This window comes from Drosophila montana, unplaced genomic scaffold (assembly GCF_035044405.1).
Source record: "Drosophila montana isolate Dmon_TW-CO22-7 unplaced genomic scaffold, ASM3504440v1 contig_1409_1, whole genome shotgun sequence".
NCBI classification, from domain to species: domain Eukaryota; kingdom Metazoa; phylum Arthropoda; class Insecta; order Diptera; family Drosophilidae; genus Drosophila; species Drosophila montana.
Window position 1 is genome coordinate 794,468 of NW_026996361.1, and position 18,905 is coordinate 813,372.

The 18,905-nt window shown below is 42.9% G+C and overlaps 1 protein-coding gene across 16 annotated transcripts in view; it reads right to left on the bottom strand.

Moving 5' to 3' along the window:
• Msp300 (Muscle-specific protein 300 kDa) overlaps positions 1-18,905 on the bottom strand; it is a 124,157-nt gene that overhangs the window by 21,653 nt on the left and 83,599 nt on the right. For 5 of the 16 annotated variants that reach the window (XM_064683245.1, XM_064683204.1, XM_064683195.1 and 2 more), the window contains one exon: positions 18,632-18,888. The exons of 10 other annotated variants lie outside the window; for them this stretch is intronic. In XM_064683245.1, coding sequence (XP_064539315.1) covers positions 18,632-18,888 — 257 coding nt within the window. Of the gene's footprint in view, positions 1-1,198; positions 18,596-18,631; positions 18,889-18,905 lie in introns of those variants that run through there. One more of the 16 variants, XM_064683254.1, reaches the window with a different exon arrangement.

The following is an 18,905-nucleotide window of genomic DNA, read 5'->3' on the forward strand; positions in this document are numbered from 1 at the left end:
GCCTTTAAACACAGTTCTTGAATGCACTAATTGAAAGCTTAAGAATTTGGTTTTGATTTAGCAAACTATTTGACTGAGTACATTTCGCATTGAACTCACGATCTATACTAAAAATTGGAATGCAAGACTAGGACCGACTGACTGGCGCACTGAGGTATTTTTGAGCAAGTAATACGGGCTGCATTGCATGGATCTCTAATTTATTTATAGCGACAACTAAGCACACACTGGGGGAAACTGCAGCAAAAACAAAAAAAAAGGAAAATTGCTTAACATTTGGCGAGGGCTGCAGGACGGCAGACAGGAAGGCAATGAACTCATAAGTAGACGATTTGTGGTACATAAAAACGGGCATATTCTGCTAGAAAACTGTGTGCACGCACTTTTAAGCAGCACTGTGTGCAAGTGCGAAGAATATGTGCATCTGCGTGAGTGTGCCTGAGTGTGTGTGTGTGTGCCTATACGAAAATAAAACTGTGCAAGTATATATAGTTAAAATAGATTTCAATATATTAAGACGTGCAAGTTGGTTAATATTTATTTTATTTTGTTAAGTTTGACTTTAGTACGTAAATAATGCTACTAAGTATTAGTAGTTACTGCATTTTACAATAGGTTAAGATCAATTAGTAAGGAACATTTGGTAACGCAATCAAACAACTAGTCTAAGTAGATAGAAGAGCGTGTATATAAACTCATAATATTACGATTAATCTTATATATATATATATAGATGAATGCAATTAGCGAAACAACACGTACAATACAAATATAATAAACAAAAAATTCTTAAGAAAATAAAAAAGGAAAATCATAAGAAAACATAAGATATTGCAGAATATATAAGAATTAACAATTTAGAGTTACGTTAGTATAATATATATTATAAATGTGTGTATATTTTTTTTATTTTTATTTTTTGAATAGTTTGTTTTGTTATTGTTTGGGCACCCGCCATGCGCCAAGGCCAACAAAGAGCGGCAACCCATGGTCGACCTTACTGCAGGCCATTGCCAGGGTGCGTTTCTGTTGCTGGTGGCAGCAATGTGCAGCATGTGCTGCAGCTGCTGGCAGGGCCGCAACAACAACAACAGGTTGAGCGATTGCCGTATAAAAGCCATGAACAAATACCAAAACCACACAAAAAAGCTGCAAATATTAAAATTATGAATAACTGAAGGCTCAATGTGATTTTCACCTTCTGGCGTTGTTGTTGTTGTTGTTGTTGCAAATCATTGCTAGATGTTGTTGTTGTTGTCGTTGTCGTTGTGTTGCTGCTGCCAGGTGTTGCTGCTGCCGTTTCACTGGTTGTTGTTGTCGTTACCGTTGTAGTTGTTACTACAGTGCGCTTCACGATATTTGTGCTGTCATTTGTCGGAGCAGACCCCTCGCTGCTTGTTGTTGTCGTTGTCATTTCGGCAACTGTTGCTGGTGTGGCAGCAACCGCAGGCGACTCAACAGCAGCAATTGCTGTGAGCGCTTGCGTCTCCGGCTGCTGCTCGGGCTGGGCTGTTGTCTCCGCTGATGTTGTCGGTGTTGTTGTCTGGGCCGTAAGCTTATTAATTACGGCTGCTGCAACTGGCAGAATCGCGCTAGTCGCTGCCAGTGTTGTCGTTTTTGTTGCTGTTGCCGCTGCATTGGCAGCCGCGTTCAGCGTGTGAGTTGTGGCGCTCGCCAATTGGATTAGTGCATTTGCAACGTTAGTTGAGTTTGTAGTAGCATTGGGTGGGGCGGGACTTGTTTCAGGTGTAGTAGTAGTTGGGGACGTGTCTGATTTAGATGGCACAGAGGGTGCCAGCTCTAGGATTTTAGTTTCGGTTAGAACATCCTTAGACTCTACTTTTGTTGGTGTCAATTCTAGTTTAACCTGAGGTTCAGCTTCTAAAGCCAAGTAAGTACTTTGGTCCCGCCAGTGACCTACGCCGCCTGGCAAATCGGTTGACATATACTCCGACAAGCAGCTCTGATTTGGTTCGTTTTGAGCTGCATCGTGTTCGGGTGTCGGTGTTGCATTGCCACTGCTACCACTACCAGGATCGCGGTCGTTCGGTTTATCGTCATCGTCATGCGGCTTACGAATTTCAGGCACAGTCAGTTTATCTCCATCATCATCGTCATCGTCATCGTCATCGTCGTCGTCGTCGTCATCATCGTTATCGTCGTCCTTTTTGTCTGGTTTGTTGATATCATCGTCGGGTTTCGTGTCTTTGTCAAGTTTTGTATCAATGTCTGTCACATCAGCACGTTTCAGTCTGTCGATGCTACTCTCGAATAAATCTGGATCGATGCTGCGCGTTTGCCAGTCATCCAGGTACAGATTTAGACGCAACTGATCGAGACTGTTGACAGGTGCTGTTGCCGGCACTTCTACGCTAGGAATGCTTACAATTGACGATGCTTCTGGTTCAGTCTTATCTACAACGTGATCAGTAATCAATTTGCATGATTCTGTAATCGTGGTCGTTTTCACTACAGTTTCAGTAATGATGTCAGTCTTATGCTTATCGTCCTGAGTTTCCTGAGTTTTCTCTGTATCCGTCTTGGTCGAGTCGCTAGTAATTGTCTTAAATAGTCCGTAAGCATTTTCAGCCGTTTGCCTATACTTCGGGAAGTTGTCCTGGCTTAGATGCCAGAGTAGTTCACTTGGTTTGCGGGCTAAGGATATGGACGCTAAGGGTGTTGAATTCGATTCCAACGAGTTATCAACGAGTATTACTTTCTCTATTTCAGGTTTGGGTTTGACTATTGTTATTTTCTCAACTTCAGTTACTATTTCAGCTATAGGTTGAATCAGCGTTTTCTCTGAAACAATTTCCTCAGCTTTAGTTTGTGGCTTGTCCACAGGCGACACCTCCTCAACTCTGGTTTCTACTTTGGGTTCAACAGGCTTTTCTATTTTCAATAAATGCAACTGACTAATGGTATCATTGGGAATGGGACGCAAAAGCGTTTCTCTATCAAGGTACAAATTGTAAGCGAGAATTTCCGAGTTAATTTCGGGCAATGCTTCGGGTTCAATTATCACATAATCATTTATAAATGTTTCATCCTTGGGTAACTCTGTTATCTCCGCAGTACCAATTACTTTGGGTTTATTCTGCTTCAAAAGATGATACTGCGTTTCCGCAATGTTATATTTGGGGAATTGTAGATTCGCGTAGTCAAGCTGTAGGTTTTCCCTCAGAATATCCAAGCTGCTGGGAGCAATTGGCTCTACAGGCTTAACGCTTGTTTCCGTGGATTCGGGCTCAACTGTCAGCTCATTTGAATGAGTTGTCACAACTGTTGATACGTACGAAGTTGGTTGTTCCTCGGGGGTTTTCACATCCTTGTGAGTTGTAACTGTTGTTGTAACGTAGGTTGTATTGGTAATTGTAGTTGTCGTTGTTTCCTGATTCTCAAGATCTTGCTGTTGCTTAGGATCTTGAAAGTCTGTTGTTTTGCTTACAACAACAGTGGACCATGCAGGCACATCAGCCGTCTCTTCCTTGATAGCTGGAGACGGGAATACCTTTGTTTCAGTTTGAACAATAGCAGACCACGTCGTTGGCTGATCAGTTGGAGATTGAACTGGAACTTCCGCGAGGGTATTATCTGTTGGTATTTCAACTGTAATTGGAGCATCCTCCTTAGTTTCGTCTGGAATGGGTTCGACGACTTCTTCAGTAGTTGTTACTACCTTTTGACTGGGTTTCAATGTGGCAGACCAGTAGGATGTCTCGCATATAAATGCGTCATTAGAATTTGGATCTTCTGTAGGTTTGAATGGAGCCAAAGGTGCCAGTGCAATAGTTTGTTCAACTTTATCGACGGAAACTACAGAAGTTTCTGCTGGCTCCACGGTGTCTACATGTTTCAACACAGTTTCGATTGCTGTTGGCGAAGGCTTGTCTTCAAATATTTCTTCTGTGCTACTAATCTCTTCAACAGATTTGAATGGAGCTAAAGGTGTCTGCTCCGTGATTTCAACTGTATCAAGTGGAGCAACGGCTGTTTCCAGATCTTCGGAAGGAGTTTCACGTTGTTCCGAAATAGTTTCAATTGTTTTCTCAATTAAAGTTACTGTAGTTTTGGGTTCTTCAGTAATTTTGAATGGAGCCAAAAGCGTTTGTTCGGTGTTTGGCTTGACTATATCAACTGAAACAACTGGGATTTGCTCGTTTTGCTCAACAGACACGACATCCGCTGGTATGAGGGTTGCCTTTTCCTCAATTAAGGTCACTGTCGTACTGGACTCTTCAGTAGTTGTGAATGGAGCCAACGGTGTCTGCTCGGGAATGGGCTCTACTGAATCAACTGATGCAACAGCGATTGGCTCAGGTTTTGGAGCATTATCCACCTTTTCACTAGATTCAACAGTTTCAATCGGTATTAGAGAAGCATTTTGTTTGATTGGTTCGAGCTTCAGGGGCTCCTGAGGAGTTGGTTCTTGTCTATGCTCAGGTACCTTAGACTTTTGCGTACTTTCTTTTTCAGCATTTATAAAATCAACAATACCACTTGCAGGTTTCTTCTTCGGTTTCTGTTTTGGTTTCTTAGTTTTTGGTTCCGTCTCTAATGTAAGTGGTATACTGACTGTGTTATCTTTCCTTGGATGTTTTTCTACGCTGTCGACAATTTTATCTGAAGATTCAATTTGAAGGAGACGAATTTGCTGTGCTGGCTCTGGAACATTATGTGCAGCGATTGCCGCCCATGACATACCCGATGTGATCGGTATTGGAGAAGGTGTAGGTTGGCTATTGTCTTCCTCTATTGGAGAAGTTGAAATACTCTTATTTTTGGCCGGTTCTATTACAGTAACAGGATCAGCATAAGTTTGTGAAGGCTTCGGTAATTTGTTTTCTTTTGGTTTTTTAGATTTCTTCTTTTGTGGCTTTTCTTCGACATTGGAACTTTGCGACTGTTGCGAACGTGATCGAGAACGAATTCTTTTCTTTGAAGTTATTTCGAGGAAACCTTGCTCATCTTGTGGCTTGAACTGTTCTTCGGTTTTACTCACTTCTGTCACTTGTATAATCGGTCGACTGATTGTGCGAGAAGGTCTTTCAATGATTGGTTCTGTATTAATATTTGTTTCCTTTGTTACAACTGAAGACCATGCCGGTATATCCGTATCCACTTCTTCATCCATGATTTCCTTCCATGACAATGTTGATGGCTTGTCAGAATATTCAACAGGTTCATCTTCAAATCTACCAACAGACGCAGGGATAACAGGATCCGGGAACTCCTCAACGCAGACAGTAGACGAACTTTGTGGTCGTTCCACGACTAAATTTGGATGTTCATTTTTAACGACCTCAATGCTACTTAGACGTTTAGGTTCAGTGTCCTGATAGCGAATATTTGTGTTGTTTTCGAATCCTGTCTTTTTAAGGACTTCAGCATAAGTCTCGGATAGGGACCATACAGAGGGCTTTGTTTTTGGCAATTGAATATTAAAATCAGGTGTTGTGATTTCTATCGTATCGCGATGGTGCACCAACGAAGGTTCTGGCTCAATTTTGGGTTTAACTTCATGAACAACAGTGGGTTCTTCAATAGTTGGTTTGGGCTCAGTCTCCACTTTGATAGACTTCTTTTCCTTTTTGTGCTTTTGCTTTTTCGTATTGTGATCCGAATTTGTTGTTGACTTTTGCTCGTTGTGGATAAATTCCTGTATGTTATGGGACGACGGTACATCAATTGGTTGCGATACCATTGATGACCACGACTGAATTTGAGATGGTGTTTCATCAGTAGCGATAGCAGGTTCTTTTATTACACTAGTCAGTTCCTCGACAATGGCATCCGCCTTGGAAACTTGTTCTGGTTTTGGTTTTACGGTCTTTTGTGGTCTTTCCAGCACTTCTGCTAAGTTTTGCTGTTCGTGGGATATGGGCTCCTGCGATGTTGGGAGAACATCCACCGCTTGTGAAACGATCGACGACCATGACAAGGTATTTGGAGCATTTTCAAATACTACAGAAGTTTCCGTTCTATCTTCAATTTTCGGTGTTTCGGTTTTCGTAGGCACATGGGGAACGATCTCTGAAACGGACACAGCCTTGGAAGGCTTCTTCTCCTTTTTCGACTTTTGCTTTTTGGGTTTATCGTCCTTGGGTACTGGAATGTTCTCCTCTTTATGAACGGAGTCTTGTACTTTAGGAATGGAGTCAACCGTTTCCGGCAAAATTTCAGTCTGATGAGTTGTTGTTGTTATTGTTTGTGAAACAATAGATGACCACGACTGAGGTTGAGATGGCAAATCGACTATAACTTCGATTGCTTCCGGTTCCTTCTGTTTCTCCAGTTCTTTGACAAGGGTAGTTTCCACAACAGCTGGTACAGCCTCATGTTGGGGCTGTGGTGACTTCTTTTCCTTCTTCGGCTTTTGTTTCTTAGGCTCGTCGTTTACAACGGTTGAGAACTTCTGTTCCTTTTGAATGAAATCCTTTATGGTGTCATGGGTAGAGGGAACGGGTTCAGTAATTATTTCAGTTCGCACAGTTTCAGTAATTGTGTAAGGTTCCTCAACCGCTTGTGAAACAATTGATGACCAAGATTGAGTTAAAGAATCCGTATCTACAAGACTATCTACCGATTTTGTGTCGATTATTTCTTTAGGCTCTACAACAACAGTCGTCTTTTCCACAATATGTTCTTGGTTATGATCAACTTGAGGCAATTCCTTTTCCTTCCTTGACTTTTCCTTCTTAGGCTGGTCCTTTACAGGAGCTGGGATGTTCTCGACCTTGCGAACTAAATCTTGGATGTCAGGAGTTGGGGAAACTACTTCTGGATTAATTTCAGTATGATGAGTTGTAGTTGTTATTGTTTGCGAAACAATTGATGACCAAGACTGAGTTTGAGATGGTGTGTCTACTTTAACTTCAGTTCTTTCCGGTTCCTTCTCTTTCTCCAGTTCTGGGACAAGGACACTTTCTGCAACATTCCGTTCAACCTCCCTTTCTGTCTGACGTGATTTCTTTTCCTTTTTCGGCTTTTGTTTCTTAGGTTTGTCGTTCACAACAGTTGAGAAGTTCTGTTCCTTGTGAATGAAATCCTGTATGTTGTCATGGGTTGAGGGAACTGGTTCGGCAATTATTTCAGTTCGCACAGTTTCAGTAATTGTTACAGGAACCTCGACCGTCTGGGAAACTATTGATGACCAAGACAGAGTGGGAGCTTCGGTATCTACAACACGTTCTGCTGATTTCGGTTCGACTACATCTTTAATTTCCTCAACAACAACTGATTTTTCTTCAATTGATGCGTGATGATCTTCTACCTGCAGCAACTTCTTTTCCTTCTTTGACTTTTGTTTCTTAGATTTCTCTTTAACAGGAACTGGAATATCATCCACTTTCAGGACGACTTCTTTCACTTCAGGAGCTGAAGGAACATGTTCGGGCTTCGATCCTGTATGATGAGTTTCTGTAACTGTTGTCTGGGACACAATTGAAGACCATGACTGAGTTTGTGATGGCGTCTCCGCTATGGTTTCGACTGGTTCTGGTTGACTCTGCTTTTCCAATTCTTTGACAAGAGTTGTTTCTGCAACAACAGGTTCAGCGACATGCTCCGTCTCCTTTTTCGGCTTTTGTTTCTTGGGAATGTCGTTCACGGAAGTGGAGAAGTTCTGCTCTGTACGAATGAAGTCTTGTATGTCAAACGTTGATGGAACCGAATGAGGCTTTATTTCACTTAGATCAGTTTCAGTAATTGCTGGAGGAGCTTCAATCGTATCTGCAACATTTTCTGCTGATTTCGGCTCATCGACTTTTTGTGGCTCTTCAACAACTATTGCTTTCTCCACAATTGGTTCTCGTTGGTTTTTGTCTCGCCGCAATTTCTTTTCCTCCTTTGACTTTTGCTTCTTTGGTTTAACATTGTCGGAAGTAAAGATATTTTGTTCTTTAGGAATCGAGTCTTGCACACCATGAATGGAGGAAATTGTTTCAGGTTTATTTTCGATATGATGAGTTGTAGTTGTTATTGTTTGTGAAACAATTGATGACCACGACTGAGATTGAGATGGCGTATCTACAATAACTTCAGTTGTTTCCGGTTCCTTCTCTTTCTCCAGTTCTGGGACAATGACAGTTTCTGCAACATTCCTTTCAACCTCCTTTTCTGTCTGACGTGATTTCTTTTCCTTTTTCGACTTTTGTTTCTTAGGTTTGTCGTTCACAACAGTTGAGAAGTTTTGTTCCTTGTGAATGAAATCCTGTATGTTGTCATGGGTTGAGGGAACTGGTTCGGCAATTATTTCTGTTCGCACAGTTTCAGTAATTGTTACAGGAACCTCGACCGTCTGTGAAACTATTGATGACCAAGATTGAGTTGGAGCTTCGGTATCTACAACACGTTCTGCTGATTTCGGTTCAACTACATCTTTAATTTCCTCAACAACAACTGATTTTTCTTCAATTTTTGCGTGATGATCTTCGACCTGCGGCAACTTCTTTTCCTTCTTTGACTTCTGTTTCTTAGATTTCTCTTTGATAGGAATTGGAATATCCTCCACTTTCAGGACGACTTCTTTCACTTCAGGAGCTGAAGGAACATGTTCGGGCTTCGATCCTGTATGATGAGTTTCTGTAACTGTTGTCTGGGACACGATTGAAGACCATGACTGAGTTTGTGATGGCGTCTCTACTCTGGTTTCGACTGGTTCTGGTTGACTGTGCTTTTCCAGTTCTTCGACAGGAGCTGTTTCAGCGATATGTTTCGTTGCAGGCGACTTTTCCTTCTTGGGTTTTTGTTTGTTAGGATTGTCATTCACAGAGGTGGAGAAGTTTTGCTCCATATGAATGAAGTCATTTATGTCTTGCGCTGATGGAACTGCACTAACATTTATAATTTCACTAAGAGCAGCTTCTGGTATTAATGGAGCAACTTCAACAGTTTGAGGAATATTTGTTGCCCACGATGAAGCTGACCATTGAGTTTCTTCTAGATTATCGGCTGATTTTGGCTCAATTACTTCTTGTTTTTCCTCAACAACATAAGTCTTTTCCACAGCTGGTTCTGGGTAAGGTTCGATTTGCGGCACTTTCTTGTCCTTCTTTGATTTTTGTTTCTTGGTTTTCTCATTTACAATGGTTGAGAAACTCTGCTCTTTGTGAATAAATTCCTGTATATGATCAGTGGAGGGAACATCATCTGCTACTAACTTCGTAGAACTTTCGGTTATTTCGGGCGAAACTTCCACAGTTTGAGAAACAATTGAGGACCATGACTGCGGTTGGGGTAGCGAATCTTCTACATTATCAGGGTGCTCCAGTTTTTGCACCTCTAGCAGTTTATGAACATCTTCAACTGGTGACTTAGGAACGTTTTGAGGCTTGGAAGGCTTCTTTTCCTTTTTGGAACTGTGTTTTTTGGGCTTGTCATTAAGATCGGGGAGAGTATTCTGTTCATGGTTGACAGTGTCTTTTACGTCCTGAGAGGAAGAGACAGTTTCATATTCAGTTATAGTTTGTGTTACAATTGATGACCACAAATGAGTCTGCGATGAAATATCTTCCTCAGGAGTCGTTTGCGCCTCTGAAGTATCTACATAAGTGACAGGGTCCAATGCAACAGTTTTTGCTGATGATTTTTTCGTCTTCTTCGCCTTTTGTTTTTTATTTTTATCGTTTACTATATGCGGCACTTGTTCTTGAGAAATTACTTCCTCCGCATTGCCAGCTGGATTCAATTCTAGTAAGCCTTCAGCTGGTGGTAAATCTATAGCCTTAACAGGCTCGGGGCCCTTTTTGGTAATTTTTGTGAAAGGCTCTTCGGCTCCTTGGCGAACTATAGACGACCAAGAGGCAAGAATAGCCGGTTGTGGATGTTCAGGAATTATGTTAACCTCATCGTCAATAATCTCTGACCATTTTTGGGGCTTCTTTTCCTGTTTTTGTTCTTCTGTTTTTAACTTTGTGGTTGAATGAGGAACATTTACAAACTTCTCAATTTCGGGTTTCGTTACGTTTTCAACAACTGCCTTGTTCTTATTTTTGTCTTTCTTTGCTTTGGGTTTTTTAGGAACATGCTCAACCACTTCAACCACTTCAGAAATTGGAACAGGTGATGTGGTTTGGGCACTAATATCCGTGATTTTTTCAACGTTTTTCTTTTCACCATCTATGAAATTAATTGTGTGCTTGAGTACATTTGCATACGACGAATTTTGATCCCATACGCTGATGGCTGGAGCTGAAGTGAGAGCAGGCATTATAATAGAAGCAGGTTCCTTTGGTTCAGCAAGTTTTTCTTCGGGCTCCGGAGAAATTTCTTGACGCACGATTTCGCTGACCCTCTCTGTAACAGGCGATTCTATAACATTTTCAGGCTGAACTTGTTGAACAGTGACTGTGACGTCAGACAACGTCATTGGTTCATCCATAACGTCCATCCAGGCACTAGGAGAATCATCTACGGGCAGTCCAGCATATGCTGGTCTCTTGGGCTCCTCGAGTTTCTTCTCGGGTTCCACAGCCTTTGGCTCAACAGGTAGTACAGATTCGCTTACAGTTTCCTTCACAGTAGTTGATGTTGTGACTGTAACAGTTGTCTTGGTGTCTTCTGACACCGAAGATTCAAGAACCTTTTCGGGCTCAACGAATGTTTCTGTAGTTGATGTTGTAACGAGTTCACGAATAGGTGCCTTTTCAACTGGGACTTCATTGGTTGGTTCCTCTTCTTCTTCGTCAGAGAATGTCATTGGCTCGTCCATGACGTCTATCCAGGCAGTGCTTGACTCATCTACGGGCAGGCCAGCATATGCTGGTTTCTTGGGCTCCTCGGGTTTCTTCTCGGGTTCCACAGCCTTTGGCTCAACTGGTAGAACAGATTCGCTGACAGTTTCCTTCACAGTAGTTGTTGTTGTGACTGTAACAGTTGTCTTGGTGTCTTCTGACACCGAAGATTCAAGAACCTTTTCGGGCTCAACGAATGTTTCTGTAGTTGATGTTGTAACGAGTTCATGAATAGGTGCCGTTTCAACTGGTGCTACCTTGGTTGGTTCCTCATCTTCTTCGTCGGAGAATGTCATTGGCTCGTCCATGACGTCTATCCAGGCAGTGCTTGACTCATCTACGGGCAGGCCAGCATATGCTGGTTTCTTGGGCTCCTCGAGTTTCTTCTCGGGTTCCACAGCCTTTGGCTCAACTGGTAGTACAGATTCGCTTACAGTTTCCTTCACAGTAGTGGTTGTGACTGTAACAGTTGTCTTGGTGTCTTCTGACACCGAAGATTCAAGAACCTTTTCGGGCTCAACGAATGTTTCTGTAGTTGATGTTGTAACGACTTCAGGAATAGGTGCCTTTTCAACCGGTACTTCCTTGGTTGGTTCCTCTTCTTCTTCGTCAGAGAATTTCATTGGCTCGTCCATGACGTCCATCCAGGCAGTGCTTGACTCGTCTACGGGCAGGCCAGCATATGCTGGTTTCTTGGGCTCCTCGGGTTTCTTCTCGGTTTCCACAACCTTTGGCTCTACTGGTACTACAGATTCGTTGACAGTTTCCTTCACAGTAGTTGTTGTTGTGATTGTAACAGTTGTCTTGGTGTCTTCTGACACCGAAGATTCAAGAACCTTTTCTGGCTCAACGAATGTTTCTGTAGTTGATGTTGTAACGAGTTCATGAATAGGTGCCGTTTCAACTGGTGCTACCTTGGTTGGTTCCTCATCTTCTTCGTCAGAGAATGTCATTGGCTCGTCCATGACGTCTATCCAGGCAGTGCTTGAATCATCTACGGGCAGGCCAGCATATGCTGGTTTCTTGGGCTCCTCGAGTTTCTTCTCGGGTTCCACAGCCTTTGGCTCACCTGGTAGTACAGATTCGCTTACAGTTTCCTTCACAGTAGTTGTTGTTGTGACTGTAACAGTTGTCTTGGTGTCTTCTGACACCGAAGATTCAAGAACCTTTTCGGGCTCAACGAATGTTTCTGTAGTTGATGTTGTAACGAGTTCAGGAATAGGTGCCTTTTCAACTGAGACTTCCTTGGTTGGTTCCTCTTCTTCTTCGTCAGAGAATGTCATTGGCTCGTCCATGACGTCCATCCAGGCAGTGCTTGACTCATCTACGGGTAAGCCTGCATATGCTGATTTCTTGGGCTCCTCGGGTTTCTTCTCGGGTTCCACAGCCTTTGGCTCAACAGGTAGTGCTGATTCGCTGACAGTTTCCTTCACCGTAGTTGTTGTTGTGACAGTAACAGTTGTCTTGGTGTCTTCTGACACTGAGGATTCAAGAACCTTTTCTGGCTCAACGAATGTTTCTGTAGTTGATGTTGTAACGAGTTCAGGAATAGGTGCCTTTTCAACTGAGACTTCCTTGGTTGGTTCCTCTTCTTCTTCGTCAGAGAATGTCATTGGCTCGTCCATGACGTCCATCCAGGCAGTGCTTGACTCATCTACGGGTAAGCCTGCATATGCTGATTTCTTGGGCTCCTCGGGTTTCTTCTCGGGTTCCACAGCCTTTGGCTCAACAGGTAGTGCTGATTCGCTGACAGTTTCCTTCACAGTAGTTGTTGTTGTGACTGTAACAGTTGTCTTGGTGTCTTCTGACACCGAAGATTCAAGAACCTTTTCGGGCTCAATGAATGTTTCTGTAGTTGATGTTGTAACGACTTCAGGAATAGGAGCCGTTTCAACTGGTGCTACCTTGGTTGGTTCCTCATCTTCTTCGTCAGAGAATGCCATTGGCTCGTCCATGACGTCTATCCAGGCAGTGCTTGACTCATCTACGGGCAGGCCAGCATATGCTGGTTTCTTGGGCTCCTCGAGTTTCTTCTCGGGTTCCACAGCCTTTGGCTCAACTGGTAGTACAGATTCGCTTACAGTTTCCTTCACAGTAGTTGATGTTGTGACTGTAACAGTTGTCTTGGTGTCTTCTGACACCGAAGATTCAAGAACCTTTTCGGGCTCAACGAATGTTTCTGTAGTTGATGTCGTAACGAGTTCATGAATAGGTGCCTTTTCAGCTGGGACCTTATTGGTTGGTTCCTCTTCTTCTTCGTCAGAGAATGTCATTGGCTCGTCCATGACGTCCATCCAGGCAGTGCTTGACTCATCTACAGGCAGGCCAGCATATGCTGATTTCTTGGGCTCCTCGGGTTTCTCCTCGGGTTCCACAGCCTTTGGCTCAACTGGTAGAACAGATTCGCTGACAGTTTCCTTCACCGTAGTTGTTGTTGTGACTGTAACAGTTGTCTTGGTGTTTTCTGACAGCGAAGACTCAAGAACCTTTTCAGGTTCACAGGGTTGAATGTCGGCATCGATTGGTGTTTCTGGTTCTGCAGATTTGTTGACCGCCTCACTAGGTTTTTTTGAAATAGCCGAAGGCTTTTGGGTGGGCTCCTCCGTTAAAGAGATATCAGATTTCATTTCTTGGATGGTGTCGATTATTTTGTTAATGTTCGCTTCATCTCCATTTTCAGCAAGGAGAGGAATTTCCACTTCTTCTTCAATTAATTCTTTCCAAGATTTGTGCTCAACAGCAATATCATCAGCGAAGTCGTCTTCCATATCAGCCCACGATTTATGTGTTTTGTCTTCGGGGATGTCAGGAATGCTTGTCCATTTAAGATCACTGAGATTATCGGCTGATGGCGATTCAGAAACCAACTGAGGCTTCACAGATATTGCTGCCTTTTTAACAGCAACTGGTTTTGGAGTCACCTTCTCTGTTTCTATAAAGTCAGTAGTTTTCTGGCTTACTACAGATGCCCAAGAGCCAGTGTGTTGATCTTGATGACGAGTGTTTTCCTTTGCGGACATCTTTTTCTTTTCAGTACGATCTACCTTCACATGGTGTCTTACAGGCTCTGCAAGCTTTTGTTTAACCTCTTGCTTTTCCTTGGGTGGCAAATCTGTCATTTTATCTATTTGACTGGCGATCTTGGCCCAAGTTGTCACCTCGCTTTCATGAGTTGGCGATGATGACGTCTCAATGACATCACTGTCATCAGATGTAGAGGAGACAACATTAATTTCCACCTTTTTAGACATAGGCTCGGTCGTTTTCTTTTCATCTGTTTCGGTCTTGAATACTTTCTTGGGAGCCTTACGTTCCTTCCGTGACTTAGGTTCTGGTTTTGGTTCCTCTTTCGCAATGGCAGTTGGCTTTTTGCGGGACGCTATGTCATCTACGAAATCACCAGGCTTTTTAAGCAAAGCTGCCCACGAAAACGTATCAGTAGTACTTTCAACAGGCTTTTCAACAATTGTCTGCTTTTCTGGTTCACTTTCGATTGGATTTTCTTTCTTAAGAGTTGACTTAGATATGGTTTCCTCTTTCTCTGGAGCTTGTTGCTTTTTAGGTTCGATTCGTTCAACCTTCTTTTGCTGCCGACCCTTGCGTGGTTTTTCTTGTTCATGTCGATCTGATTCTACTTTTTCCGTTGAAGTTGTCAATGCAGTCTTAATATGAGTCACAGTTGTGTCAACCCACTCCCCTGGCCTTTTTACAAGCGAGGCCCATGAAAAGCCGCTGGTTTCGGGCTCCTGAGATTTTTGGGGTTCCAGATTTTCCTCTGATTTTGTCATTGTCTCCTCTTTTATTATTGTCTTTGTATGAGTTAAAGTCGCTGGTAATTCAGGTTCATTCTTTTCATCCTCAGAAGTAGTCGAAGTTTGTTCTTGAATCGGTTTCTTTGATTTTTTAGATTTCTTCGTTTTTGTAGCTTTTCGTTCTGGTTTTTCTTCCTTCTTGGGTTTCTTGTCGTCTGGTATAGTCTCTGGATGTAATGCTTTCTTTTGGACTAGTGTGGTATCGGTCCACTCACCAGGTCTTTGAACTAAAGCAGACCAGCTCATTTCAGATGTTTTTACATCGTCCTGCTCGTCAGATGATGGTTCCTTGGAGCTCGTAGTGGCAGGCTTTGAGGAGCCAGTGCTCAAACTTTCTTGGATATATTCCACAGGCTTTTGTTTTTCTTGAATTGGCTTCTTCTTATGCTCCTTTGGCTTATTAGTCTTGGGCAAGGACTCAACTACGTCTTGTTTTTGCTCTTCAACAATTATGGGCTTTTGAGAAGGTTGTATCTCGCTACTATCGCCTGAGCTAAACAAAACATCTGCGTAGGACTTTCCGTCCCGATTACTTTCCCAGACACTTGGCTCGACTGTTTGATCTGAATCTAACACAAATGTTGGCTGATCTGGTGGAATAATTGGATCTTCTTGAGCCTCTTCAACCAGTTTCTTTGGACGCTTAGCTGGTTTAACTTTCTTCGGCTTCTTTGTAAGTGGGATCGCTTGCTCTGCTCTACTTCGTGGAATGAATTCGTTATAAACTCTCTCATTGGCAAGGAATGTGTGTGTTTGATCGGCATGTGCATGCCTAAGATAAGAAGGCGTAAACTCCGGAGCATCGGCAGACAAGGTTGATGTGAAAACAATATTTCCTGAGCTTGGGGCGGATTCCTCCAAGACGCTAGACCATGTATCGATTGGCCCCTCAAGTGTCAGGCTGGAATAGACAGGACTCTTTTCAGGTTCACTGGGTTTCTCTGAAGCTTCACTGACAGATTCCTTCACAGTAGTTGTTGTAACTGTAACAGTTGTCTTGGTATCTTCTGACACCGAAGATTCAAGAACCTTTTCGGGCTCAACGAATGTTTCTGTAGTTAATGTTGTAACAGGTTCAGGAGCAGGTTCCTTTTCAACTGGGACTTCCTTGATTGGTTCTTCTTCTTCGTCAGAGAATGTCATTGGCTCGTCCATGACGTCCATCCAGGATGTGCTTGACTCATCTACGGGTAGGCCGGCATATGCTGGTTTCTTGGGCTCCTCGGGTTTCTTCTCGGGCTCCACAGCCTTTGGCTCAACTGGTAGAACAGATTCGCTGACAGTTTCCTTCACAGTAGTTGTTGTTGTGACTGTAACAGTTGTCTTGGTGTCTTCTGACACTAAGGATTCAAGAACCTTTTCTGGCTCAACGAATGTTTCTGTAGTTGATGTTGTAACGACTTCAGGAACAGGTGCCTTTTCAACTGGTACTTCCTTGGTTGGTTCCTCTTCTTCTTCGTCAGAGAATGTCATTGGCTCGTCCATGACGTCCATCCAGGCAGTGCTTGACTCGTCTACGGGCAGGCCAGCATATGCTGGTTTCTTGGGCTCCTCGGGTTTCTTTTCCGTTTCCACAACCTTTGGCTCTACTGGTACTACAGATTCGTTGACAGTTTCCTTCACAGTAGTTGTTGTTGTGATTGTAACAGTTGTCTTGGTGTCTTCTGACACCGAAGATTCAAGAACCTTTTCGGGCTCAATGAATGTTTCTGTAGTTGATGTTGTAACGACTTCAGGAATAGGTGCCGTTTCAACTGGTGCTACCTTGGTTGGTTCCTCATCTTCTTCGTCAGAGAATGCCATTGGCTCGTCCATGACGTCTATCCAGGCAGTGCTTGACTCATCTACGGGCAGGCCAGCATATGCTGGTTTTTTGGGCTCCTCGGGTTTCTTTTCGGGCTCCACAGCCGTTGGCTCAACTGTTAGTACAGATTCGCTTACAGTTTCCTTCACAGTAGTTGTTGTTGTGACTGTAACAGTTGTCTTGGTGTCTTCTGACACCGAAGAATCAAGATCCTTTTCGGGCTCAACGAATGTTTCTGTAGTTGATGTTGTAACGGCTTCAGAAATAGGTGCCTTTTCAACCGGGACTTCCTTGGTTATTTCATCTTCTTCGTCAGAGAAGGTCATTGGCTCGTCCATGACGTCCATCCAGGCAGTGCTTGACTCATCTACGGGTAGGCCAGCATATGCTGGTTGCTTGGGCTCCTCGGGTTTCTTCTCGGGTTCCACAGCCTTTGACTCAACTGGTAGAACAGATTCGCTGACAGTTTCCTTCACAGTAGTTGTTGTTGTGACTGAAACAGTTGTCTTGGTATCTTCTGACACCGAAGATTCAGGAACCTTTTCAGGCTCAACGAATGTTTCTGTAGTTGATATTGTAACGGGTTCAGGAATAGGTGCCTTTTCAACTGGGACTTCCTTGGTTGGTTCCTGTTCTTCTTCGTCAGAGAATGTCATTGGCTCGTCCATGACATCCATCCAAGCAGTGCTTGACTCATCTACGGGCAGGCCAGCATATGCTGGTTTCATGGGCTCCTCGGGTTTGTTTTCCGTTTCCACAGCCTTTGGCTCAGCAGGTAGTACAGATTCGCTGACAGTTTCCTTCACCGTAGTTGTTGGTGTGACAGTAACAGTTGTCTTAGTGTCTTCTGACACCGAAGATTCAAGAACCTTTTCGGGCTCAACGAATGTTTCTGTAGTTGATGTTGTAACGAGTTCAGGAATAAGTGCCTTTTCAACTGGGATTTCCTTGGTTGGTTCCTCTTCTTCTTCGTCAGAGAATGTCATAGGCTCGTCTATAACGTCTATCCAGGCTGTGCTTGACTCATCTACGGGTAGGCCAGCATATGCTGGTTTCTTGGGCTCCTCGGGTTTCTTCTCGGGTTCCACAGCCTTTGGCTCAACTGGTAGAACAGATTCGCTGACAGTTTCCTTAACAGTAGTTGTTGTTGTGACTGTAACAGTTGTCTTGGTATCTTCTGACACCGAAGATTCAGGAACCTTTTCAGGCTCAACGAATGTTTCTGTAGTTGATATTGTAACGGCTTCAGGAATAGGTGTCTTTTCAACTGGGGCTTCTTTGGTTGGTTCCTTTTCTTCAGATGATTGAGTGTCGCTGAGAGTTTCCGTTAGAGTGGTAGTTGTTTTAACATCGGTTATTGGCTTAATATCCTCTTTGACTTCAAATGTTTCGGGAACAATTTGCGCTTGGAGTACTTCATATTTGTTTAGGTTTTGTCTGTATAGATTTTCGGCGTAGCTTTGGACTATGGTATTATATTTAGGAACTTCAAAGTTGTAGACAGAAGGAATTTCATCAATATTTTCTTTTTGAAGTACAGGCTCCTTAGAAGTATCCACAGTTGTGTTAATGGCTGTTGTTGCGGAACTTAGAATTGGTAAAATCTCTTCAGCGCGCGTTGAACTATCAGTAGGCAAATGTTCCTCTAAAATTTGTTTCGGCTCCTCAATTGGTGATGAAGGTGTTTCTACTTGAATTTTGTTGGTATTGATAATGTTGTATTGACATTCAGCAGTTTTGAATGTAGACATATTGTATTTGGGAATTTCATATACTTTTTCAGTGGAAATTGGTTTTAGATTTTCGGGAGAGGTAGCCACCACAGTTTCTGTGTTAACAGATTCAACCGTACTCACAACTGGTAGAGTCTCAACAGTCAGTTGCTCTTGATTGGATGGCGTAGGTAAGGGAGTTTCTATATTCACGGGCTTAGAATTGATTATGTGATATTGACTCTCAGCAATATTAAATTGAGATAAATTGTATTTGGGAATTTCATATACTTTTTCAGTGGGTAATTGTTTTAGATTTTCGGGAGAGGTACCCACCACAGTTTCTGTAATAACAGAATCAACCGTACTCACAACCGGTAAAGTCTCAACAGTCAGTTGCTCTTGATTGGATGGCGTAGGTAAGGGAGTTTCTACATTCACGGGCTTAGAATTGATTATGTGATATTGACTCTCAGCAACATTAAATTGAGATAAATTGTATTTGGGAATTTCATAAATCTTATCAGCTGGAGTAGGAGTTTGTATATTAGTGATATTTAAAGTGCTTACCGTGTTAACCACAAATGCTTCAGCAGTTAATGCGCTTGGCTTGGCAGGAGCAATTTGATTAGCAATATTAGTAGGGACAGGGGATAACTGAGCTTCACATGGAATATCAATTTGCGTTTCTACTTGAGTATTTTGAGGAGGAATTTCAGGCGTTTCTTGCATTTTCTCATGGTAAAGTATTTCAGCCTTGGCATGCCCAATGGTATTTGCTTTCGAAATCAATGATAGATCTTGAGAAATATTCTGCACTAATTGCGCTGGATTATCGTTGGAC